This window comes from Lichenostomus cassidix, chromosome 5 (assembly GCF_008360975.1).
Source record: "Lichenostomus cassidix isolate B80296 chromosome 5, HeHo_3.0, whole genome shotgun sequence".
Lineage (NCBI taxonomy): Eukaryota > Metazoa > Chordata > Aves > Passeriformes > Meliphagidae > Lichenostomus > Lichenostomus cassidix.
The window spans coordinates 4382061-4409325 of record NC_139486.1 but is presented as its reverse complement, the minus strand read 5'-3'; the positions used below and the strand labels follow the sequence as shown (position 1 = coordinate 4409325).

At 39.8% G+C, this 27265-nt stretch overlaps 1 protein-coding gene across 14 annotated transcripts in view; it reads right to left on the bottom strand.

The window, feature by feature from the left end:
- ARID4A (AT-rich interaction domain 4A) overlaps positions 1–27265 on the bottom strand; it is a 53973-nt gene that overhangs the window by 7762 nt on the left and 18946 nt on the right. For 13 of the 14 annotated variants that reach the window (XM_085061057.1, XM_085061065.1, XM_085061058.1 and 10 more), the window contains exons 10-23: positions 25897–25973; positions 24308–24474; positions 14269–14341; positions 11875–11969; positions 11477–11574; positions 9850–10078; positions 7976–8226; positions 6451–6648; positions 5146–5230; positions 4864–4996; positions 4597–4659; positions 2479–3609; positions 1769–1873; positions 207–422 (exon numbers count right to left, since the gene is read on the bottom strand). In XM_085061057.1, the coding sequence (XP_084917183.1) occupies positions 207–422; positions 1769–1873; positions 2479–3609; positions 4597–4659; positions 4864–4996; positions 5146–5230; positions 6451–6648; positions 7976–8226; positions 9850–10078; positions 11477–11574; positions 11875–11969; positions 14269–14341; positions 24308–24474; positions 25897–25973 (2921 nt within the window). The remainder of the gene's footprint in view (positions 1–206; positions 423–1768; positions 1874–2478; positions 3610–4596; positions 4660–4863; positions 4997–5145; positions 5231–6450; positions 6649–7975; positions 8227–9849; positions 10079–11476; positions 11575–11874; positions 11970–14268; positions 14342–24307; positions 24475–25896; positions 25974–27265) is intronic. The other variant, XM_085061071.1, reaches the window with a different exon arrangement.

The window sequence follows — 27265 nt, the reverse complement described above, 5'->3', positions numbered from 1 at the left end:
AAGGAAAAGAGAAAAAATAGCTTAATCAAGGTGATTTGAAACTTCTCAAGAGGATATATAACATACAGCATTAAGAATAATGCATTTCCATAACTAAGCCAGAAAAGGCCCACATCTAATTTAGAATCCCAAAGTTTGCATGTTTTTTTTTCAAAACAAATTTTCTCACAAATTCCCTGTAATCAAATAATTTCAAGAATCCTTACTGAGCTGGAAGCTCCATTTGTACACCCTGGGTGAAGCATTCTGGTGGTGGTGCTTCTCCCTGTGTTTATCCTTCTCTCCATCTTTGATGTGAGGGGAAATCACTCTGGCAGGGGAACGGGAAATCTTCTGTGGTTTGGATGCATTGATGTGTTTGACAGGAGTACATTTACTTGAACTGTCCTGGACAGGGAGGTCCTCACTGTCACTGCTTTGTCCTGCAGGAAGAAGAATTAAATTTGGACTTTAAACCCTCAGCGTGACATTTTAACAATTGTGGTTATAGTGAAAAAACAATGATTAAGAAAAAACTGGTGCTTTTTGCTCAGAAGATCTCAGAGTGTACCCAAGGAATAATGATCTCAATTAATAAACATATCAATATTAGAATATTAGAGCATTGATTAATTTAAATCACGTATTTTGGCTTTCTAATATAAAGCAGACACTAAAACCCTTTTCTTAAAGATTATAAACCTGCATTACTATTGGTAGGTAGCACATTATTGTATATAGTTATCAAATTGCTTTACACATCTAAAGGAACAGTTCTGAAACATGACTAAAACAAGAGAAGTTTAACATGTAACAGAAAAAATTTAGCTCATATATTCAAATATTTTAGATTCCCACAATAACTGCCAAGTTTTCCACAGGCATGTTGAATATATCTCAACACTGTATGTCACAGAATTAGTATTTTAGTTTGATATATAAAAATATAACAATGTTGCCACAAGGGCCAAAAACACTGACTCATTCATGCAGTGATTCTCAAAGATTTTTTGACAGGACAAGAGGGAATGTCCTTAAGCTGAAGGAGGGCAGGGATAGATGGGATATTAGGAAGAAATTCTTTACTATAAAGGTGGAGAGATCCTGGCAAGGCTGCCCAGAGAAGCTGTGGCTGCCTCAGCCCTGGCAGTGTTCCAGGCCAGGCTGGATGGGGCTTGGAGCAACCTGGGGTAATGGAAGGTGTCCCTGCCTGTGGCAGGGGGTTGGAAGAAGATGATTTTTAAGGTCCCTTCCAACCCAAACCATTCTGTGATTCTCTGAAAAACGAGCTACAGAAACACAAAAATCCAGATTTCTATAGCAAGCTATAAAATAGTCAGATGCTTGAGAGAAAGACTAGACAAGATTCCATCAGATAAAAAGCTGTTCTTTAGCAACAAACATTTTTCTTACATAATGGCAAATTTTTTTCCATGAGAAACACCTATTTTAAGACTTTAAATGTGCCCGCTCCCAAATCCATAACCAATCCAACACATAGAAAACAGCATAATGGTAAAAACATGTACTAAATGCTAATATAAATAGTAATTTAGAAGCTTCTCCTAAGCAATATTAAATAGTCAAGAGATTTCCCAGTTACACTGCTACTGCAGAGCTCAGAACTTCTCTCCAGTTTATCAGCAATAATCACGATGAATAAAAATGAAAAATCTGGAGAGGGAAATCACATCCACTGGAAATAGGGTGTAACAGTGAGAACAGTGGGTTCTTGCACATGTTTACAGGACAGGATAACCTTCCCCCTCCTTCCCCTCCAGGCATATACCTGCTCCATTCTTGTCATTTTTGGCTGCAGCACTGGTTCGCTTTGGAGTTCGCTTTTGCTTTTTTGCCAGTGTTCCACTATTGCTGTCACTGGGTCTCTTTTGACCTACAAGAGAAGGAAAAAAATAAAAACAAAAAACGTAAGACACGTCAAATACTTCTGCTACTAAAAAGCTCTTTTTATATGGAACAATGAAATCTTAAACCAGACAAGCTGAGAGAGTTTGGGCTGCTCAGAGAAGAGAAGGCTCTGGAGAGACCTTAGAGCTCCTTCCAGGGGCTGGAAGGGCTCTGAGAGAGCTGTAGAGGGACTTTGGAGAAAGGCCTGGAGGGACAGGACATGGGACAATGGCTTCACACTGACAGAGGGCAGAGTTAGATGGGTTATTGGGAAGGAATTCTTTACTTTGAGGGTGGTGAGGCCCTGGCCCACACTGCCCACAGAAGCTGTGGCTGCCCCTGGATTCCTGGCAGTGTTCCAGGCCAGGCTGGAAGGGGCTTGGAGCAACCTGGGAGAGTGGAAGGTGTCCCTGCCCATGGCAGCAGGGGTGGAATGAGATGATCTTATAGGTCTCTTCCAACCCAAACCAGTCTGGGATTCTATAACCAGAAGATAAAACAAAGCAAAGCAATTTTTAGCAAAGTGACACCTGACTCAAACACCTTCAGCAGTGATTACAGCAGGGAATGACTCCTCCAGGAAATGCTCACCTTTCTCTCCCATCTCCCTCTCCTGCCCAGCGATGCTGCAGTTGCTGGATGTGGTACTGGCTTCAAATCCATTGGCAGACTCGCTCTCACAGAGGCCTTCTTGAGACTCTTCTGCCACACTGTCCACCTCAATGGTCATGTCACTCTCACTCTTGATGCTGCGTGACTCGTCCTGGCTCAGGGCCAGAGGAGAGGCCACCGGGAAGCTCGAGGGGACAGCAGTGGGTAAGGCAGAGGGGGTTGAGTTGGAAGCATTAGGGTCTGGCTTTTCTGCTATTGTGTCTTCACTGCCACTCTTCTCCTTCTCATCCAAGTCATCCAGGTCCACTTCATGGCACAGCAAGGTTTCAGGACCAATCTGAGGCATGGTGTCATCCTCATCTTTCATGGGGACACTCTCGTTGGCTTCGGCCGGACGTTGGAAGTTGTCATTCCTCAGCTCTGGACCGTGAGGCACTGATTCTGCCACCAGGGATGGCATCTCCTCGTTTTCAGTTCTGAGGGACTCCTCAGCATTCAGCCCTCTACATTCCTCTGCTCCACTACATTCATTGGTCCTCTCTTCAGATACAATATTTGGCACTTCCATCTCACTCTCGCGCCGGTTTCTCTTCTCAGGCGATGCCTGTTCCAAAGTTTTCCTTTTCAGAAGCTTCTTATCTTTTGTGGAAGGTTCTGTTTCGCTTTCAGTAGTGCTGGAAATGTCTTTACAGTCCAAGGAAGACACGTCTAACCTTTCAGGTTCCGTAAGAGATTCATTTGCCACCTCTTCCTGGCTTCCTGGTGCAACCTTTGCGTTTTCCAATGAGGAATCTTTTGTCTTGCTCCTTCTCCCTTTTCCCTTAGGTGATTTTTCAACCTCTCTTTTGATTTCTTCCATTTGATCGGTTTTATTTCCAAAAATGTGAACGATTTGTTCATTTTCCTCCGCTTCCAGTTTCAGTGTTTCTAGTGGCTGCACTTGAGTCCTGTCATTTTCTTTCAGCGCGTGAGAAATCTTTGGGTTTTCCTCATCCAGCTTCTCATCACGGAGTTTGTCGCTTTTTTCCAGTTCTGAAGTTTCTGGAGAAAATTCTTCATTCAAATTCTTTTCCGATGACTCATCTGCTTCACTGTCAGATGTGCCAGAGTCTAAAAGAATTTTAAACAGAAGCAAACAGCACCCTAAATAATTGATCACAACGCTACTTTTTATTTGAACCTCACAAAAAACCCTCTTTTCAGTAATCTATCAGTTTACAATAGTCATTTTTAACTTTAAAAATCCTGCATTATTCAACACACTTGCTATAGTTCTTATTTTTACCTAAAATTTCTATGAAACTGTGATGGTAGTGGTACTGTCAGAGTTGAGGGAGCATCTGGATGATGCTGTTACTCTAATGATTTAGTTGATGCCTATGATTCTCCTATTACTATTTCCCAAAAAAGGCAATATAAATAAATTAAACTTTATAGCAGCAAAAATTTTACAGATTCCTCTGATTCCATGGATATTGCCTCCCCTACGTGACAATACAAAACCAAAAAACAACACTCCTCCCTCAATGCAGAGGAAAAAAACCCAACCCAAATCCAGAAATAAAACCCCTCTACACCCCAATATAGGCATTTCATTGCTAAACCATTGTACAAATGATGCATCACACAGAGAGCAAGCACTAGTACATCACCAGAAGATTATTCAGGGACCTGTGCTAAAATGAGACAGTGATTTCACTTCAGTCCTTGTTCAAAGAGGCTTAGAAATACCAAAGAGGTTGCTGCCATTTGTGTATAATTAACAACTCTGCTGGATGATGTAGTATTGAGGTTGAGAACTTAATTAGCACAATAAAGACTATCATTATAGCACTGGATTTGGTCTGTTCAGGACTGAAAGGCTCTGGCTGAAGAACACAGAATGATTTGTACAGTCACTGCTCTTCTGTGAGCAAACAGTGCTCCTCAGCAGTGTCAGCTCAACTACTTCCTCAATAAAATTTACAAGGAGAAAGGAAAAAAAAAATCCAACAAAAAAAGAAGGTTTAAAAAAAAAAAAACCAAAAAAACCAAACTTCTTTTCAAAAAAGGTACTGAAAAAACCTCCAAAGCATACACAGGACTGAGATCACTCACCGTTTGATCCTCTATCAGAATCAAACATTCCTGAGCTACGTCTCGTCTGCCTGCGAGGTGTTGCTAAAATTAAAATCGAAAGAATTAATTTTTATCGAGAGAAAACGAGCGCCAAGTGTTTGTGCTGTGGCAGTGCCAGGCCCGAGGGACAGGGCAGGGAGCTCAGAGCTCACATGCAGCTCCAGGCCACAGCACAGGGACCTTGGGCTCCAGCTGGGAATGGTGAGGGAGCACAGCTGCTCCCTGCACCTCTGGAGCCTCATTTACCTTCACTGGTGGGTGTTTTGGGAAGGCTGCAGGACGTGTTGGATGGAAGAGTGGATTTCAGAGGGGGTCGCCCACGCTTGGACTTTTGTTTCTCCTCGTCCTTCTTCTCATCCTTTTCACCATCTTCTTTATTCTGCAGGGGAAACAATGGATTTTGATTAATCTGATTATCAAACCTTTTGTTCTATTAGAACTAGACTGTGGGCTGAGTAACTTTTTTTTTAACAGGGACAGTGCTAGCCATTAAATACTGTACTACAAGGAGCTTATTGAAATCATTACTTTTGTTTTTTTCTTCTGTTTTCTCTTTGGTCCTCCTTTTTCCACAGGCCAGATAATCCGATCAGCTTTCACCCATTCATCATATCTGCAAGGGAATAACAACGTGCTGTTGTCACTGCACAAAAAAATATTTGAATATGAGGATTAAAAGACTCAAGTTACACAAGATATTTATTAATGAGGTGGGAAAAAGCCAACACCAGGCTGGATGGGGCTCATAGCACCCTGCTCTAGTGGAAGTTGTTCCCATGGCAGGGTGGAATGAGATGGGCTTTAAAGTCCTTTCCAACCCAAACTGTTCCATGATAGCAGAGAATGTATTTATGAACATGTGCAGTATCTGGGCTCAGAAAGATGAAGGACATTTCTAGTCCATTAAAAAAAAATTACAGCATGAAGGAATGAAGATACAAACTTCTCTGTCTCTCACCAGCAAAGCATTGGAACTCAGGAGACTGAGTCAGCTCTGAAGAGTTTTCACATCGTATACACAAGCCAGTTTTCACCATGCCTCAGCAGGAAAATGAACCTTTTTTCTTAAAAGGTTAAGTTTTTAAATTATGGCAACAAACTGAATGAGATTCTGAAAAGTACAAGCACACTACTGCCCCTCAAAATCTCCTGAGGGGTAAGTAGGATAAAGAGACACCTCTAAGTATTTGGGGAGTCTTCCCACGCTCAGACTTTATGTTGTCACATAAAGAAATTTGCTTAGTTAGAAATACGTGGATTTGCAACTTCTCAACTTACATCCCAGAAGTGCTGTATTTTTAAAAATTACCAATTCTGTGGTATTTTTGTGTATATAATCACAGTGCTCTTAATATCAACAACAACACAAACCATTTTTACAGCAGGGTTGAATATAAAGAGTGGCTGCCAGGAGAAGCGTTTTTACAACCGCAGTTAACATTCAATACAAGAGTATATTTTGTTGCCAAAATTCCAGTCCTTAATACACTTAATTGTAAATATGTTCACCTTTATCAATGACTCCCTTAAAGGAATGTCTGCTAGTGCTAACACTGACAGACACAATAAATATCAGGGATACTCCTGTAAGGAGTGAGGATTACTAAGGTAGATGGACACTTGGTAAAATACATGTATATTCTGACATTTCAATGCAATACCATCCACAAAATCACCAGCACTGAAAAGGGAAAGAGTCAGAGGCTGTTATGCTGATAATTCAATTTGCAGTCAAGTCACTGATCATCTCCCACTTTATCTTCTTGAAAGCAAAAATTTCTTTTGCAAATAAGTCTCTGAACAAAGAAATGAAAGGAAATTTGTTATCCTCACCTTACATTCCAACCGTAGTAATGAACTAAATATAAAACTTCTCCATCATCAATTTCTGTGCTTTTAATACTAGCTTCATAGATTTTTTGAGTCTTTCCACGTCCATATTTTACTTTCACTTTGGTTCCAGTCAGGCAGGGCTCTGTATCCTCCTCATCCTCTTCACCTTCTGATTCTCCTTTGTTCTCAATTTCTTCCCTGCAGTAAAATGTATATAAAATGCCCACTAATTAGTGACAATCATGTTTTAGCATTTAAAGAGAGTGGTCAAGGCAGAAAAAGGCTGTGAGAAAAAAAGAAATTCATTTTCTGCACCCTGTCGTATCTCTGAAGCTTGCTCAGAAACGGATTTTTTAAATCAAGAACAGGACTTAGGAAGAATAGAGCTAAGTGGCAAAAATACCTAGAAAGTTATAGTAAAATTTAAACACAATTTATTAAGCTTACAACTACCTCAAAGCTTAAGAGAATATTTTTAAATTAATATTTCGATAGTCCAGAGAGGAATAAAAGTTAACTCAAGAGTTTGTCTCCAAAATAGGATAGGAAGAACTAACTTGAGTTTTTAAAATACTTGATCTTGACACACTATTTACAAAAAAGATTCTTTGACAGTTTTCTTAACACGCTACAATTTATGAACTGCACATAAGTTTGAATTGTCATCACAGTGATCCTCTCATGGATACAAACACCATTCATTGGGAAAAAAGTTGATCACAAGATTATTTAGTCAAGCCTAAAAGAGTCTACACAGCTCTCATTAGCTACATCCACCTCTTACTACACCTATAGCTAGTATTTAAGTATTATACTCAAATGTATCATGAAGAATTAAAATCTAACATTTTTTTAGCCACAATTCCCTCCCTATTTAAGGAAGAATTTAGCAGAATTTAAAACTTAAGCTACAAAGAAAGTCATCAAGAAAAAAAATACTAAAAAGGACTATGGATTTGCTTTTAATGAAATATATTTGTTTGCCATTAGTGAAACATCAACTATCTTTTGTGGCAAACAATTCAGAGGACAAGTAACACCCACGCAGCTTAAAGAAAACTCTTTGATGCCTTGATCATCTGACACACAATAAAAACAAGGAGCCTTTAGCTTCCCCAGCCATCAGCAAACACTTCAATAAAAGCACAGCAGAAGAGGGATTTGCCATTCCTATTTCAACTGCCCTGAGAAGTGTCTCCAAGCTGTTCCCATCCTCACAGCACCTGGCAGACTTACAGCCTGCTCGACTTGGAGGTATTGGTGTGATAAAACACCAACACAGCCTGGGCAGATAAAATGACAGTGAAAAATACTGCCAGGCATCTACCACAAAAAGATGCTGCTGTAAAGTACAGCAGGTTCTACAAGCTTGAAAGAAATGTTCCCCTCCCTGCCTGTCTGAGTGAATTAGGTTTCTGATTTTCACACTTTAGTAAGATCTCTAAGTCTGTAGCCTCCTGCCTGGAGAACAGCTCAATCATGGCACAGGCAAACTCTCAGCAAGGTGATGCAAGTTAGTGTTTACCTCTCCCTCTGCCTCTCTTCCTCTTCTTCTGACTCTTTATCAGAATCCTCCTGTTTTTTAATTTTCTTCTCTTTTTGCTTTGGTGTACTTTTCTTCCCTAGTGGAGTTTCATTTTCTTTCTTTTCTGCATTCTCAGGTGTTTCCTCTACATCTTTGTTTTCTTTGTTACTGTCTTTTAATTTGTCTTGTGTTTTATCCTCTTCACCATCTTTTTTAGCAGGGGTTGCATCACGGGCGAGTCTTCTTCGTCCCTGGAGCAGAAATAAGATCAGTTTAATGACTCTTGTTGATCCATAACCTCTCCAAATCTCAGCAAAAAAATAAGACATACAACTCCTGTAGAGAAGAAAGGCTGGAGATAACAAAAAACCCAAAATATTCTAAAATATTAAGATTAAAGCTTCAAGTTTTTATATCTGCCTCATATGGAATAAAGAGGATGAGTTTCTGATTAACTGCTGGAGGATTTCAGGACATTTCTTTGGACCTGTAATGTTTATTACTGTCATAGAAAGGGCCAAAATGTCTTGTTCACCTACTGCAATAGCATTATTTAAAGTGCTTGTATAGGATTACTGACAGAAGGCATCTTCCCTTCAGCATCTTTGATCCTGGCAGTAACCTGTGGAGATCACAGGCAGAAATTTGTCAGCTTTCAACAGTTTTAAGTACTACATTTTTAAAAGGCACTTTGAGTACTTAGGCAGTTGCTGCCTGGGACTGTCTGCAACTGATTCTTGGAGATTAAGCACAAGATTATAATTTATTAAAAGTCTCTTGATAGGATCATTGCTTTTTAATCAGAATAGAGAGGCAATTATTAAAATGACAAAAAAATCTTACATTTCTTTATCCTCTTTTTGAGCGTTCTCAAAAAGAAAAACCAACTCAAAAATAAACGAACAAACTAAGAACAAAACTAATGTCATGTCAGGAAGTTCACTGAGGCTGATGCAGCTTGGAACAACCACCTTCATTTAGATAGAAATATAATACATAATAGAAGTCTCAACTTGTGTTTACACCATGTCCTTTTCATCTATTAATTTATAAGGCCATATATTTGCTTGAAAAGCTGCTTTGCAAGAAGTACTTTAACAGAATGACATTTTAGTCAAACACAATCCTTAGAACTTGAACAATTTAAAAGCAGCAATTCTTGTTCTTCAGCAGTCATGTTTTATTAAGGAACACAAAATGTTCTTTTAAGATAATTAAATGAGTGCTACAGTCATATTCCAAAACCTCCAAAGAACTGTGTGTATTCCCCATGGTGTTCAGTATCCTCCAGCTGATAGGACACTGGTCTGATCTATATAGCTACTAATACAACCCTCACCTTTTACAGCCTTTAAAGACAAATGAAGGCTAAACTTAATTGTTCTTCCCTCTACTTCTGTCTACATGCAGTAAAATTTGAGCATTTCTTTTATTAGAAGCGAGACTTTGATAAAAACCAACTCAGAGAAATGGGTCTTCCTTTGATTCTGAAAGCCATGGCAGGCTTTTGATATTCCTGCTTCTTGCCAGAAAGCTCCAGGTTCCATGTGGAAATCCTTCCCACAACCAAGACTGTCCTGCTGTGTTTCACTGCTCTGATGATACACAACTCTCAGCAGTTCCCAACCCATCCCTGAACCACAGCACATCCAACACAGCCACAGCAAATCCCATGGATGGTGTGGAATGTGAAGAAATAATCAACTCTTCCATTTCCAGGTAGAACATAATTAACATTCCCAGAACTCCAGACCTGTACAAGTGCACCAATTCCAACGTGCAATTGCTCCACAGGGAAAACTCATTATGGAAACTGTTCACTATACAAAGGGGCTTTGTTAAGGACTGAACACAAATCAGCTCAAATCACTCACCCTTGGGGATCTTAGTTCAATTTCTTCTTTCTCACTTTCACTGCTGGAATAATTTTCTTCTGCTTCTTTTTTAACTTCGGTTGGGGGCATTTTTTGTTCCTCTTTCACACTCTCCTCCATTGGTTCCACGTGTTTGTGTGTCTCTTCTACCACTTTTGGTTCATTGTGATGGATGGTCCTAAACTGAATGTTTGCAGAACGGCAGTACTCTTCAAAACCATAAAGATACCTGGAGACACCAAGGCAAGGAACCATTTATATTTCATGGTTTATTCTATGTTTATTGAAGTGCATAAAATCTATTTTCCTGGTCAGTAACTTCAGGAAAGGGAAAAAAAAAAAAAAAAAGAACAATCAAACCCAAATAAACAAAAATATAAAAGCCAGAGTAGATTTTGAAATGAAACAATTTTGCACACAAATCAAATGGTGAAGAAGAATACACTCAGGTGCTTCCCACATATTTAACTTCAACCCCATCCAATTAAGAATTCATGACAATAAAGCCATGCATGAGCTTGATCTCTGGGAACTGCCTGTGCACACTCTAATCCAGTTAAAAGTGAGAGGTATGAATTAGCTTATTCCTCAAATTAATATGCAAGTTACAACATATTATCACTGTCACAACACATTTTATGTGTCCAAACAACATCATCATTATTGCCACTGTAACAGCAACCTAGTACACATTTACCAATTACTCTTTCCAGGATAAACACTCTTCTCTGTAAAATACAGACCTTAAACATGTGCCCAGTTCAAATCCCACTGAAGATAGTCTGAATACTGTCATCTTCATCAACATTAACATGAGTTGAATCATTAGTCATCCCTATTTCCAAATTTCCTTAGGTTTGAGTCAAGAGAACCTCATTCTTCCCTTTTATTCAAAAAGCCCAATTGTTTCTTGTCAAACTTCCAGGAGGATAAATAGCAAAAATAATCTTTATTTAGAAAACGAGCTTGAAAAATGTCATTCCTTAAAGGTTTCCAATTCAAAAGTTAAAACACAGCTGAAAAGAGGAGGTCAGTAAAAAAGAGATTTATGCATATGTTCATGACAAGTAATGATTTTACTATTTAATAACCGTCACATCCACCAGCAATTCACACAGTTAAGCCCTAAAGCCATTACTCTACAAATGCTGCAGATATTACATGTACATAGACAATCTGAAACGTCTTTTTTCAATCAACACCCTTAATGAAGTTAAAGCAAATGGTATAAAATTCTCCTCAATGCATATAGGATCTAGAGATTGAGACGTCTGCTCCTGTTAATTGCCTTAACCTGCAAAACTGAATCTGCCGAAGCTTATTTTGTACATTTCATTGTTGTTCTCTGAAATGGCATCAGCACATGAGGAAAATGAAAGTTTCTTGATAAGACAATGAGCAGAATTCTCATGTCTTGGAGCAACAGGAACTTACACAGCCCTGAGCATTCTCTCCTTACCTCCACTGTTTCAATCCTCAGCACTGGAAATTGCTCAGAACGGTTCATTAACTGAAGAATGTCAACTGCTGTCTCTAAATTATCAAAAATCTCTTGAATATTGTACATGCTACTACTAGGAAAAAGAAAGGAAAAGTGTTTTCACCATTATCCAATATGAGAACTTACTTTCTATAAGCAGTTTTTACATTGTAGGAAGCAGCTGAGTTCAAAATAGGAATGCCAAGGTCCATATAAATTTGCTTCCATACAGCACCACTCTCAATCTTTGGGAGAAAAAAAAAAGAAAAAAGGAAATTTACAGGTTTTTTAAGCAAGAACATTAAGGAATAATATCTAACAGAGCCACAAGCCAAAGTCTTTTATAATCATTGAACAGTTTTGGTTGGAAGGGACCTTAAAGATCATCCAGTTCCAACCATGGGCAAGGATACCTTCCACTATCCCAGGTTGCTCCAAACCCCATCCAGCCTGGCCTTGAACACTTCTTGAACTTGCCACAGCTTCCCTGGACAACCATTTATAGATATGAATGAGTAGATATATTTAGTTCAGGGAACACTTACATTGTCACACCCACCCTGCTGATAAACCAGTCTAAAAAGTTTGAAGAGATTAAGGTCCTTGTAGCCCAGAACTGGTGGTTTATTGATAGGAGTACCTGAATAAAACAAAACAGAAACAAGTTAACCCAAAGAACACCAAACAGCCTCTTCGCTTCCTCTAGCACACATTTGATTAAAAATATCTTTCCACATTTTAAAATCTGTACTGGTTTATGGTATGTCCCAAGTTAGCAGTTTCCAGTTAAGGAAATAATCACCAGTTAAGGCTTCACCCTCTTCTCAATGCATCATTTACCTCTGGCTGGCTTATCAGCCTCCCAAGTTTATTAACAACCCCCATCCACCTGGCTGCAACCCACTGCTCCTCTCGTGAGCAGGGAGGAGAGCCAGAACTGCAGGAAGCTCCAGAGAACACCTGAAGAATTCTGGAATAGAGCAACGTGTGAAGAGATGAACTCAAAACACTGTGGGCTAAAAGGAATGAGGAAGAAGCAGAGATGTTGGATTAGGAAGAGACACTCAGGCAAATTGTCAGGACGTGGAAAAGCATAAAGCCCTAACCGGATGTGAATATTTGGGACAGTTCCAGGGACAAGAAAGAACTCAAATCAGATGAGTGGCAATGACAGAAAGAACAGTAATTATCTGCAAAAGGAGAAACCAAAAGTGACTTAGGGCAAGTGGCTGCATACGTAGACAATAATCCTCCTCCCAGCAAGGAAGAATATCAAACTCCTTCCCTGCTGCTTTACATCTTCCTTCATCTTCATGCAATTATATTTGGAACCATTAAAATAATTTTATAGGACTTTGGGAATACTGTCATGATTCCATGAATCAAAACATTTATACCAGGAGAATAGAATGCAGAACAAATGTGGTGGGAACAGAAATCTTGCTGTAAGGACAGAGAAGGAAAATAAAAAGCAAACAGGCAGGGGGAAAGTCCCAGTCCTGAAAAAATCCTGCATATTGCTCAATCCACATACTGGCTTAAAGAATATTTCTTGGACTGAGTCTTCAAGTTCAGTGCACAAATGCTTTCTTTTGCCTTCACAGATCCTGACATCCCTCCTTGTTTTGTAATCTATGAGTGTTTAAGACAGAGAATGAAAAAGGAGGAAAACAGGAAAGGGGGAAGAATCAGGCTACGTGAAAGGAAAGTTGTGGATTAGCCCAGGGGCAGAGTGATTTCTTCCCCACCCCCACTTTAGCCTTTTATTCCCCTAAAGCAGGTTATTCTCCAGAAACACTGGTTTTGTACACAGGAGGCCTCAAAATTATATTGGATGAGCTCCAGAACACTTTGCTATATTTCTAAACCTGGATAAGAATTGGCAATATTGAACAGCTTTTGAACTGTTCTTTTGATTCTGTGGTCTAGAACACACCTATGAGAAGGGACACAGACCCTCTTTTACAAAGGCAGCTTGATTTCCCCATTAATTTCAACCCACTTCCCTCAAAAAAAAAAAAGGAAAGGAGGAAATATTCAGATTCTACAAGCACTTCATGTTGTACCCTTAGCTCTGGCTATTTCAAATTCAAATACATCAACATTTGCTGTACTCTATGCTGCTATGGAAATCTCATTCAGGTAAGTGTTGTCAAGAGAAAAGAAAGAAAAGGAGAAAAGGGTAGGAGCAACACCTGTAATTTGCCTCCACACCAAAGCCACTGCAGGATGAACACAGTAGTTGAAATACAGGACTGAAATGGTGACTTCATGAGGAAGATGAATAAAAGCAATAGACTCTAAAAGACAAAACTCTCTGCAGGCTTGAATGTATTCTTTAAAAAGTGGCAAAAAACCTAAACCTTCCATTTTAGTGTCAGTCTCATCACAACTGCAAATGCCTTATGTAACAGCAGCTGTCCCAAGTCAGCAGGCACATCCTGCTCCCTATACAGAGCACCTGCACTTCTCACACAGGTCTGAAGCCAAGACTTCAACTATTCTAATTTATTGAGTCTCACTTAATTCTGTAAAGACAGACATTTAAAATACACTATTTTCTTGTTCTAGCCACAGCATAAAGTAGAATCAAGTTGTCTCTTCGGGTGACACTGCTCCATGTGTGCATGGTGAGGACAGTTCTGCAAGGAGACTTGAGGATGGCACATCTCCATTCCATGCTGGTTGGATTTCACCATCCATGAACAGACTCCACAGCTTCCAGCCTGGGATTAACAGCAGCAGAGCTCTCAGCCATGGCTGTCACAACCAGAAATCAACCAAGGGTTTATTTAACAGGGGCTGTTTACATTAAAAAGGCTTTGTGAGAACAAAACAAAACCAAAACACCTCAGGGAGGATTTGAGTTCCCTTTGAGTGCTGTGCCAATAAATAAGTGGACTGGAGATGAAAAAAAAGGGAATAAAATTCAGTGTTACCTCTGTCTTCCATAAACTTGTAAAGCTGTTGGAGGAAGTTGTCCCTCTCTTCAGGATCAAGCTCTTCCTCAGGCTGTGAAAATAAATGCAGTCATGAATGATAACAGCAAATATGCAAACTAACAATTCATTTGTACAAAAGCCTAAGAGCAAGAACTAAACCCAAACCACTTCCCATTTGGCCCTGAACCCATGTAATGGTGAAATATGCAGAAAAGACAGTTTACTCAGGAAGACTGACTGGCACCTCAGGAGGAAAAATCAAAATGCAGATCAGGGAAAGCATCAGTCCATGACAGAATGAATGAGTGACCTGCAAAATGAAAACACTAATACACTTAGCATACTTGCCTAACACAGAAGAGGTCTGGTATTTACAAGACTGAAAGAATTAACAGGAATTCCAGGGTTTTTTTGATTGGGTTTTTTCTGTTTGTTTGGGGCTTTTTTGTTTAACTCAATTTCCTGATCCCAAGTTTAGCTCAGGTTGCTAAATCATTCTCCCATCATTCCCGGGTTTGATGCTCCAGACAGTATTTGGTTTGTAATTAAGCTTCAATGCTTGATTTCAGGTCATATTTGGAAAAAGCCTTCAAAGTCATTTCTATAATTTATTATTATTATAAATTCCTTAGTTTTAAAGCCTCAAAGAGGTAAACACTTACTAACTTTATGGCAAGCAATCCACAGTGTGAAATAAAGATATTCTTTTATTCCACACTGAAAATCATTCAAATAAAGTAAATTTATTGGGGGGTGGAGGGGGCAGGGAGAGGAAATAATGTCTATGTATTTTCATGGTATTTTGATATTTTAGCAGACACACATACAAAAAAACCAAACCAACAAAAAAAAAAACCAAAACCCAAACCCCAAAAATAAAACAAGAACAAAAAACCAAACAAAAAAAACCAATCACACAAAACACCTTTTCCCTGCAATGCTTTCTGCATGCCACTTTCTTCCTGCCAGCCTGGCAGTTTGCACAAGGAAGGCTGCAGCTGTCTTAAAGGAAAGACGTACAGTATGTGTCAAAAAACCTTATCATTACACTATTAAAAATAACAGGAAAGTGACAAGCAGTTCCAGAAGGAAACCAGAACAACAATTTAGATTTTAGTCATCTCTGCATTCTGTAAACTTGAAGCTTCAAGGCAGGAAGATAGGCAGGGAAATGGGGATGTACATGCTAGTGGCTTGCTAACCAGAAAGCAAATCTGCCCAGCATCAGAATGAATTCCAGCCCTGCCTGCTTCAATGAATTGTGAGCTTCTAAGCCCAACAGGGCTCACCTACAATCAGGCAGAGAAAATACCTGTGTCTTACTTTCTCATTTTTCTTGGGGAATAATTGGAGGAAATTAAATGTGTAATCACAACACTGTACAGCATCAGTTACCATTTGCCCAGCACATTACAGGGATTATATAAGGAGAAACAGTTATCTATAGAATTAGAATGCTCTTCCAGGTTATCAAGTGAAGTATTGCTATAGAAACCACAGCTTTTTTTTCTCCCCATCTAGACTGCAAAATAACTTCAAGATCGAGAAATTTCTACCATCTACTGTAATGTTGACTGGTTTCAGGCAATACGGCTCAAACTGTGCAAACTAAATACATCTACATAACAGCAAACATTCAGAAATACTTCTGAATGGTTGAACTAAAGCCATTTCTTCTGTGTGGGCACAATGCCAAACCTAAACTGTGGGTCAGAACAGCAGAAATATAGGTTAGAAATAGCAATCTTGCAGCCAGAATTTAACTCTTACCCTGAGACTATGCGTTTTCAGCTGAAGAAAAGGAAAAATGAAAGATTAAAAGCTTTAACATCCTCGTAGGGTAGGGGAAGAAAAGCTGGCTGCAATTATCATCCACCTGTGTGAGACATCCCAAATTCTGCACCTGCTTCTCTCTGTTGATGGTGTGTGAGCCCCTTGACAGTGGGAGTGTGAACTGTGCCTGGCACTGATGCCAGAACAGGCAGCAGATCCTTCTGAGAAGCCACTTGAGTAAGATCTGAGTGACTGTCACCATGGAATAAATCATAGATCAGCTGCTCTTTTCTTCTGGCCAAAATGAGAAACACCAAGCCTTCATGGATATGCTTATTGCAACATGAGGATAAGATGTCATTCTTTTTGCCAGGGAATTCTGTTTGGAACTGGACATAACAGAACTCCCAGGAGTGTCTGTCTACTGTTGTGAGTTAGAGCTGAGTTTTACTTTAAATATATTAGCCATCATAAAATATAGAATGGGTTGGGGTGGAACAGACCTAGAAGACCACCTAGTCCCAAGCCCTCTGCCACGGGGGTTCATCTAAGCTGCTGTAAATCTGTATCCAAAGTCAAGGAAACACCTGAGAAATGCTGATGCCACAACCTGTGATCACCATCAGGGAGCAATTGGAGAGCTGGAATTCCCAGCATCAATTTCCAGCAGGAACCAGAGGGACAGTGCTGCCCTCCAAAACTCACTGCTACTATGCAGGTATTTGTGCCCATTTTAGACAGGGCATAAACAAGTTCACAGTGCTAATTGTTTAAAACCAGTTACTTAAGAGAGTTCTGTCTCTCCATTTCATTTTTTCCTATATAGATCTTACAAAAAGAGGGAGATGGTAGCCAAAGGTTAAGTCCAAGTGAGAGGCAAAACAACATGAAAATTTTAAGTTGCAGAAGTTCAAAACTGAGCCTTTTTTGCTGCTCATCCAATACCCACAACTAAACTCAACATGAGAAAAGCTTTTTAGTTTCAGGATGAAAGGCTGAATTCCATTTAAATAAAAATAAATAAAAATCTGAAAGACACCCTTTTTCCAATTAAAATATTGAAATTTTGTGGGTTTGATGAGCAGGCCACATCAGTTAGAGAACACTGGAAACACTAAAACAATAAAATCAACAATGAACATTATCTTTGTATAATAGACAAGCTCCTTTCCCAACTCCATTTCTTATTGCTTCCCAAGCAACACTATCAGCATTCATATATTTTGTAAAATTATTTTGAGAAGAAGAACCAGCAACACGAAGCACACAGAAATGGGCAGAAAACTTATAACTGGCTTTGCTTCATTTGGTTTCCAGCCACCTAATTCACCATGAGTTTTGCCTCCATCCTTAGCACGATTTTAAACAAGAATGTGGCTCAGTTATCCTGACTCATCATTTACTCCACAGAAAGATGTTAAAGCTTCTGTGGGTGCCAACCTTTAAAGCTGAGTGGGAACACAAAGGATGAAACAGTTCCTTCTACAAAAGAAAGAATGAATCTCTACCTTACAAGCACGTACACCCTGAACTCAGGCAATACGAGGTGGAGCTACCAGGGACAGATCTTTCTTTTATGTTATAAATAGACTGACAAGACCATAAACTCTTCTGTGAAAGAAATGCAGGCAAAGAGGAAGAGCAGCGTACACAGGATTTGGAGCTCAGAAAAGGAGATGATCAAGACAAGCTGCCAGAATTACAGTTAATGTAATTTTGTTGCTTCAGAGTACTTCAATGGCATTTCATCACTTGCACATTTGCTAACGCAAAGCTTGAAAACTAATTAAGGAAATGACAAGAATTAAACTGATTGCAACAAGTTAACAGCTTTAAACCACGTGGAGAGGAGAGTGGTCTTAAAATGTTAATTTGTACCAACAAGAACCAGAAATTCCACAAAACAACAATGACTCACTCCAGAACTGAGCCTCACTTTGCAACTTCCCTTGCAGTGACATTCTGAGAATGCTTCTTTGCATAAAACTGTGAGCAAGAAAGTCTTTAAAGAACATTTGTGCATGGTATGATGCAGCCTGTGCTTCACAGTAGCCAGAACTCCTACAAACACACACATGCATGAGAAGGAGGACTAGCTAATCAATGTTTAGCTATTTTAAAGGCTATTCTGTGCATTACACATCACAGCTGCTTAGGGGTTTTATATATATAAATCACAGAATCTTAGAAAAGTTTGGGTTGGAAGGGACCTAAAAACCATCTTGTTCCATCTCCTGCCATGGGCAGGGACATCTTCCACTTTCCCAGATTGCTCCAAGCCCCATCCAACCTGGCCTTAAACACTTCCAGGGATCCAGGGGCAGCCACAGCTTCTCTGGGTAACGTGTGCCAGGGCCTCAGCAACCTCACAGAGAGGAATTGCTTCTTAGTATCTACTAAACCACTTCTTTCTGGATACCACGCTTCATTAACTTTGAAATTACTTTTTTCCTGTATTTAACTTCTAGAGTCAGCTTTTTCAATGTTGTTTTAAAATACAAATAGGTTGCAACAAACATGGCAATCCGGGTATTATTTTATGTGACCTCCCACAGTTATTTAGAGCAAAGACTACACAGGGAATAAGAATTATTTTGAAGCAAAATGTAAATATTTTAATAGTTGACCACTGATTACTTGTAGGAATCTCAAGCCCCCTAAAACACAGCATGGATTTCTCATCCTTCCTTTATGGACTCGATGCTAATAAAATATATGGAAACGACTTATTAGGAGAACTGAAATCCTTGCTTATTTGCAGAATAGGAACATTGGAAAATGCCTCTGGCATCTTCCCTTTTCAACAATGTAAAGCAATTGTGACTGATGTTTTGATGCTGTTGTGATGCAAAAACTTTGAAAACACTAAATGAATGCACCCCATCCAACATGCTTGTCTTGGGGTGACGTTGTGATTATATGTGAGACATCCCAAATTCTGCACTTGCTTCTCTCTGTTGATGGTGAGTGAGCCCCTTGACAGTGGGAGTGTGAACTGTGCCTGGCACTGATCGTCTGCTCTACACCCAGAAATGGTTCCCGTAGCTCGGTTTGCTGGGCAGATCAGGGGCTACATTGTTGCTTTTAGCTAGCTACGGTTTTGTTAGCTTAGGCAAGAAGTTTTTCCCTGGACTACTGCAGCAACTGTTCGGTGGCTTCTACTGTTTCTTCTTGGACTGCTGGGCTAGCTCTCTGGTCCCCAGCGGTCCCCAGGGAGATGGCTGGTGACCTGCGGGGAGAGCCGGAGCGACTCTGCCCAGCCCTGGACCTCGAGAAAAGCTGCACCAAGGAAAGAAAGGACTCTAAATCCACCAGCTATCCTCTGCAGAGAAGAGGAGACCAACATCGGAGGTTCATCAGTTTCCCATCTGTTTTCTTCTCACCCGAGCTGCTGTATGGATTTTTCCCTCCTTCCCCAAGACAAAGCCATCCACTAGTTTTTTTTTTCCCTAGCACATGGCTGGTGGAGTTTCTTTCCCTTCCCCTGGCATTTTGGGTTTGTTTGTTCTGCTGTGTGTATAGGGGGATAAAGTTCTGATGGTTCAATATCTAACAGTTCTTCATTTTCTCCGGTGCCATGCAGGCACCCTCTTTATCAAATAAACAGTTGGGGTTTTTTTCCACCTTCACCAGCCAATATTCATTTCATATAGGCAGGAAGGGATTGCTAAAACCCTTTTCTTAGAGGAAACACTTATTCCAGAGCATTTTCTCCCAAAACTTGTCTCTAAACCTAGACAATGGTACACATACATCTTCCAGGTGACTGTCAGAAATAAGCCTTCATGAAAATTTCTCTATGAAGACTCCTAGAGGTGCTAAAACTTCTCCCTCAATGAGCCACAGAGACCAGCTAAGCTGGAATTTTTTTTTCTGAAGAAATTCCTTGCCTTTACTCTGATTTTAAGTGAATGTATCTGCTAAGAACATGTACTGAAAAGATATTTCAAATAACTGCATGTTAAGATCTTCATTGTAATGGAATCAGATTGTCTCACAGGGAGATTGAGAGCCAAAACCAAATGCTGCTTATGCACTGCCTTGTAAATCAAGGAGTACTTGAATATTTAAGCTTGAGAAACAAACGTGATGGATTGCAATGGATTCTACAGCTTCTCCTACCAGCACATTTACCTGTCTGGAATCCTTTGCTTCACTACTCTATGTTTAGATTAGAGTCTTCTTTCTTCTTCCCTGACAGAAGAACTTACATACTAACAAATACAGTAGTAGCTACAACCTGTTTTGAATAAAAATCAGGTAATGTTCCAAAAGCCTTTGTTTCAATGTGAAGATACTGGAGTTAAGATTTTCTCTTTCCTTTTAGCTGCAGTGCACAGACTGCCAAATGTGCCCTGCAAACAGTTAATTATCTTACTCTGAGATGTTGAAAACTGAGTAAGAACCAAAAGCAATATCCAGATTTTTATCTGGATTCAAACGAATTGAGTGATTCTTTTAATTTTCATTGGATAAAGGATTTTTTCTGTAATACCTCTGGATTTTTTCACTTTTTATGAAATGTGTTCTTAAAACCTTAATTGTCAATGGAAGATAATCCTGAGTTGCACCACATATTACCAAAATTCCAGCGATTTGAACATGCTGAGCAGCTCTGTGTAATGCAATCCCTGCTAGAGTCAATGACAAGCAATTTCCACATTGTCCTCCTTCCTTCCCAGTCAGCTCTGGACCACACAAGTCACTCACCACGGATGAGGAGGAGGAGCACCAGACCAAACCAACACCGTATTTTTTCCCCCTCCTTAGCTTACAAAAGTCATGTAAAAGCCTGCAAACCTGGTTGTACCAATTCTACCACCTCTTAAAGATGTCATAAAAGGCAACACAGTTAGCAAGACAGTTTCTGTCAAAACAAAGTTGCAGATTTTTAACCTAGCTACTGGAAAAATGGCAGGATCTAATGTCACCAGCCACAGCAAATCTCTCTGCTCCATTATCATTATAAAAGATCCCACTTCAGAAAAACAGGATCCTTTCCATTCCAGAATTAGACTTTTCTGACTGACTTTATCCTGTGATTATATATTAAGTAGGTCTGTGTCCATTTGATTATTTAATGATGGCCTATCATGGCTGGACAGCAGCTGGACAGGCCCTGCCAGCAAAGCTGCTGTGCATCTCAAAAGATGGGAATGGGGGGAATAAAAAGGTATTTTTAATAATTTCACTCCCATCTCTAATAATATAACTAATTACAGTTCTAAAACAAAAAGTCCACTGAGAATATTCTTGTAGGGGATGGACAGAAGCTATTTTTGACCTTGATTAATAAAAGGAAGCACTCCATGAAATGTAAAATTTCAGTAGTTCAACCTCTGTATTCAAAAACAGGCAAAAAAACCCCAAATAATTCACTTGTCAATTCTCTCTGCAACCAGTATTACTGCCTTTCTAAGGGAAAAGAAAACAGAAATTCCTTAAATTCTCTAAATGATGTCTATTGCAGTATCTAGCATAGCCCACAATTAAAATAAAAATATGTATTCTAACAGCTGAATCAGGAATTTGGTTTAATGGGCCATCATGACAGTTCTGATTCAGATCTACCCTCTGCTACACAGCTTCAGCATGAAGATGCTCACCTTACATGCCTACTTGTCACCTGGAAATAATGGATTCCACAGCTTCTCCTATCAGCACATCCACCTGTCTGGAATCCTTTGCTTCACTAATTTACATTAACATCATTGTTTAAAAATAATCTCTATTTCTTTTACAGGAATGCCTTTTAAATTTTTTTTTTAAACCACCAAGCTTCCCCCTCCCCCTTCTTTGTTTGAAACACACAGCATTTTATGCAATAGGCATGAAAAATGATAATAAAAATGGATACCAGAAAACTAGTACAGTAATCCTTGATTTTCAGTGACTGATACTCTGCAATTTTAACCAATGTTGACACAGACAGAGCAACACAGACTGCAACAGTTCACACCCTGCAAAATGTGGCCTATTCAGTCTCTTTCACTGCAAACAGAGGGAGAAAACCCAGAGGATTTTACATTTCTGTACACATTTATCTTAGATTTACCTCATCACACCATTCTCCTCATACAGCCATCTACTCCATTTTCCAAAACACTGCTACCAAAGCACCAAATTCCCACCTAAAAATAGCTCCTTATTGTCTCTTTTTTTTTTTTTTTTACCTGGAAAGATCTCCCCTGGCTGCAAGCTCCACCAGCCACTTCCCAGCCCAAAAATCCCAGTCAAACCCCTTTCCCCAACCACCACGCTCACATCCCACATTCAAGCCCGCGATCCTTACCTAGGAGCTGCATTCTTTCAAACGTAAAATGGTTTTACTTCCTCTCTATCTAATCTGCCCACTGCCTGGACGTATTTTCAGCCTGATTTCCAACTATTCGCTCCGCGCTCGCTCTCTCCCCGCGCGGTGGCCGCGGTTCGCCGGCGTTACTTACATTCTCTTCCGCATTAAAACAACAAAATAATAAATGAACGAAAGGAAAGAGTGAGGGCAAGGAGGAGGCGAGGCATTAGATGAAAGGCAGAGGGAAGGGCCAGCCCATCTCCGAGCCCCCGGCCAGCCCGGCTCCCGCGGCCGCTCCCCGCGCCTGCGCCGCGCCGGCTCCGGTTGCCCTGGGAACGCCGAGCGCCATCGGCCATTCCGCGGGGAGGGAGGGAGGGAGGGAGGGAAGGGAAGGGGAAAGGGAAGCGGCGTTTGACCTTCCTCCCGGCGCACGGACCGCGCTTGGGGTTGATGGTTGGTGTTCTCGGGGTGTGCTGTGAGAACGGCGCGGCGGGGAAAGGAATCCCGCAGTGCTTCCCCTCCCCGCCGCCCTCCTCCGCCCATGCTGCTCAATCCGACAGATTACAGCCGGCGAGCAGGAATGGAAGGGAGTGCTGGAAATACGGTTTGGACATGACGAAACTGGGTAACTTTATGAAAAGGAGCCCCTTAAAACATTCCCATGCAGAAAAAAAAAATTGCTGTTAATATTAGAATCATGGGATCACATGCCATGATTTGGGTTGAAAGGGACCTTAAAGCTCATCCAGTTCTAATTCCCTGCATGGAATTAGAATACCTTCCACCATGCCAGGTTGCTCCACACCCCACCCAAGCAGGCCTAGAACAATTCTGGGGATGTGACAGCCACAGCTTCTCTGGATAACCTCTGCCAGGGCCTCCCCACCATCACAGGGAAGAATTTCTACCTGATGTCTAACCTAAATTTCTCCTCTTTCAGTTTAAAACCACTCCCTCTTGCCTTTTCGCTCCATGCCTTGGACAAAGTCCCTCTCAAGCTCTCTTGGAGCCCTTCTAGGGCTTCTAGCCCTTCTGGCCCCTCTCAGTTCTCTCCCAGAGCCTTCTCTTCTCCAGGTGGACAGCCCAGCTCTCCCAGCCTGGCTCCAGTTCTCAGAGCTACTTCATGGCCTCCTCTGGAGTGACTTCCAACAGGTTCACGTCTCTCCTGTGCTGAGAACCCTGAGCTGGACACAGTGCTCCAGTGGGGTCTCATGAGAGGAGAGCAAAGGGAAGAATCCCCTTTTTGACAGAGTCCAGGACATGTTTGGCTTTCTGAGCTGTGAGCTCTCACTGCCAGCTCATGCCCAGCCTTTTATCCCTGAGAACCCCCAAGCCCTTCTCCACAGTCTGCTCTCCATGAATTCCTCTCCCAGCCTGTACATGCCCCAACACGTGAGACAGAAAGTTCATCCACCACATCATTCTATGATTCCCAACCTAACATACACGAAGGTCAGTCCTGCAATGCTCTAAACAGCCTTTACTGCCCTGTGAATTAGCTCATCGTTTCAGTCAACCTACTGCTTTTGCTTGAAGTTTGTCAGTCTTTTTTTTAAAATCACTACTGTTTTCAGAAGCAAGTTACTTTTGATATAACCTACATATGAAGAAAAATATAAAAGGAAATTACAAGCAAAGTACTGTATTTAAGGTGGGATTAGTACTACTAGGCTCAACATACATGTTTTGGTTTTGCCTTTCCTTTTGACCCAGAATATTTCACTCTTCTCTGCCTTGAATTCCTAGTTTCTGAGATTTGTCTCCAATTTCTGCACTGGGTAACAGGAGGCAACCTGCCACTGCTCATATATCATAATAAAGACAACTGTAGCAGAGAGAAGAGGAACAGGACTGAAATGATACTGATGTGAGCTAAGTCTGAGAATAAAATGTTGGAAAGCCCAGGATTTTCAGGCAAGCAAGTTATTAAATTATCCCTGAAGAATGACTGATATTGTCCAGACTCACCGCCACTTCTTCCGTTTTCTCTTCTCTTTTTTGCTCCTCTTCATCAGTTTCTGCAGCAGCTCCATCCTCCTCATCACTGCTGGAGGACTCCAGAATTTCACTGATGTCCATTTTCCAGTTCCGAGGAACACCCTTGGTGCTGAGAAAGGTGGTTGCCTCCTGTAGCCCTACAGAAGAAAGGGCCCTGGCTTTACCTCAGCTGCAGCATTCACAGTCACAAAGTGGTTTTTATTTCCTTTTCACCTTCATGTAAATCACAACACCAACCTAAATGCAATGAATCCATCACGGATCAAGGACCATGGCTTTGCTGTTTCCAAAATATCATCATGTCTTGGATTGATAAAAAATAAAAAAAAAAATCTCAAAGGAAAAAGAACACTGTCTGAAGAGATGTGACAATGTTTGGAACAGAGGGAAAACACATTAGGGAGCAAAGGAGAGATGGGACAGGCACAAGTCACACTTGTTCAATGGAAATACTTCAAATTCCTTTCCTTGAAGAGGTGCTCCAAGAGTGGAAAACAACAAAGCAAAACAAACCCAGATAACCCCAAAATCTGTCCCCCCTGTCACAATAAAAGACTTTAATAAAGGAGTCAGAAAAACACCCAAAAGAAGAACATACTGCAATGAACTGTTACTGGAGAAGAAAAGGCACCAGTTTTTAACAGCTGCTGATAGAAAAACCTCCAGACATTGGTAGCAACTCTATTTTTTTTTTATTTGAAACCATTAGTATCTTTGGTTCCAAAAAATTCCCTTGTGGCAAGGAATGTCACAACCCAATTACGTTCTGCACAGGAAAAAAGTCCCTTTCTTCAATTTGTCTCAAACCTGGCATCTGATCATTTTTTTGGCTGTTCTAAAGTTCTTGTACTTTGAAACAGCTATTAAGAACAAAGTAGAAATCATTTAGAATTAGAAAAATCAATCAAAACCACCTCAAGCTTTCATTTGAAGCATTTTAAATCTTGACTTCCTAGGGAGCTGCTCCACACCTTTACTCAAACCAGATACTGTTGTTGCCAAGTGGGGATTTTTTTTGTTGCTGGGTGGGATTTTTTATTCTCATTTTTAATAAATACAACCTAAACATTTCATGTTTTGATGGATTGTGGTAGTCACATCATCCATCCATCCATCCAATCCTGTAATTATATTTTTAAATCAAATACTAATCACAGACTGTTATGAAGTTTACACCTTGCTGCCTGCATATCTATTATGTAAATACAGTGTTTTGAGCAATAACAAAAAACTTTAGCATTAGGAGAGGTAACTATATATTCCATTACACACTGACATTTCAAATAGACTACCTCAAAAATATTCTATTCATTTTCCACGAATTTGGACTGGATCAAAATAATGAAATAAAAATCAAATAAAGAAGACTTCTACCAGGTGCTATTTTAATAAGACACCATTATATCCAAAGTTTCTCTAATTTATCCCATTTTAAATGGTTAGCAAAATATCCAAGAGCAATTATCACAAATTAACAGGTTATCATTTATCTGCAAATGTTAAAAGTACTTTTGTATGAAATTACTTCTTTTGAACACCTAGAATTGATTCTAACTTACCTTTTTTTGGAGAGGACTCTGATTTTGGTAAGTTTTGAAGATCTAATTCCTTAATGTCTTTCCTTGCTATTGAGTAACTGTAAAAGAATAAGGTTTTGTGATTATTTTTACATCACAGAAAAGCAAACATTTGACTTAGAAAAACAGCAATTTTTGAAATTTTCAAGATTCACCATTCACTTGCAAGGTACTTGCTAACAACTAATTGCATAAGGCACTTGTTATCCTAAGTCATAATACAAGAGTAAGTAACCTAAAATAAGTTTCCAACCTTTCTTTGAAATTCAACCATTAAAGTACCCTTAAGTAATTAAGAAAAGTTTGTAAATGTCCTTTATTTTAATTGCTTAACCTACACAAATTTGCAAAGGTAAGACATGCAGGCAAAAATAATTTTCTGAATTGAAAATATTCACAAGAATCAACAGCTGCTCTCCAAAACAAGGATCTAGCTAAGAGGACAGAAGCAAGTTCTTTATTTTCAAAATGCCTTTCTACTAGCACAGAACAACAGTGAAGCCAATTCACAGATCTGCACTGGAAGACAGGTGAGTTTGATTTTTAAATTACAAAGGTGTTCTCACAGCAAAACACAGGGAAGTTGCTCTGTTTCAACATCATACTGGATATCCAGTCACTGAATCACAAGAGAAATGCTAACCAACCAGCAAGGAAACCTTAGAAGTGAGTTAGTCTAACACATTTTTTTCCTTCTTTCAATATTTCAGAAAATCTGGAGTAAAACCTCAGCAATTAAAGGCTGCCATTTTCTGAAGTTAAAGCCATAATGCTCTGGGGAAAAAAAAAAAAAAAGCCAAAGAGAGCAAGTCTAGATTTTACTAGTAATATTCAACTTTCAGTACAGAAGGAGTCAAGCTTATCCAGAAGGCTGATGGTACATCTCTACATTTGAGATGCCAAAATGAATTAACTCTTCAGGTACTTGAAATACATTCCAGTAACCAAGGATCGGCAACCTACTCAAAATCATGGCTATCAAAAATCAAAAATTGCTCACTTTGAAAGAAAGAGGGTGATAAGTGGCCTTTAGCAGGAAGTTTTTAATTACAATACATAGAGACAGATACAATGCAAGTAACAACAGAGAGAAATAAAGGGGAGCAGCCTTTAAAAAAAACCAGAAATACTCTCCATGCTGTTATGAAGATATTATTCATTATGTAAGACACATCTCTCTCTCATTCCTCCCTCTCGCTTTTTGGAGTGGAGGATGGACTAACAGGACCTTTCTTTCTTTTTGCAGGAATCTTGTTCAGATTTTGTAAACGTTTTAATTAACAAGTTTATTTAAATTCTCTTTTCTATTAAAAAAAAAAAAGTAGATAAACCCCTATAAACTATCTAAACA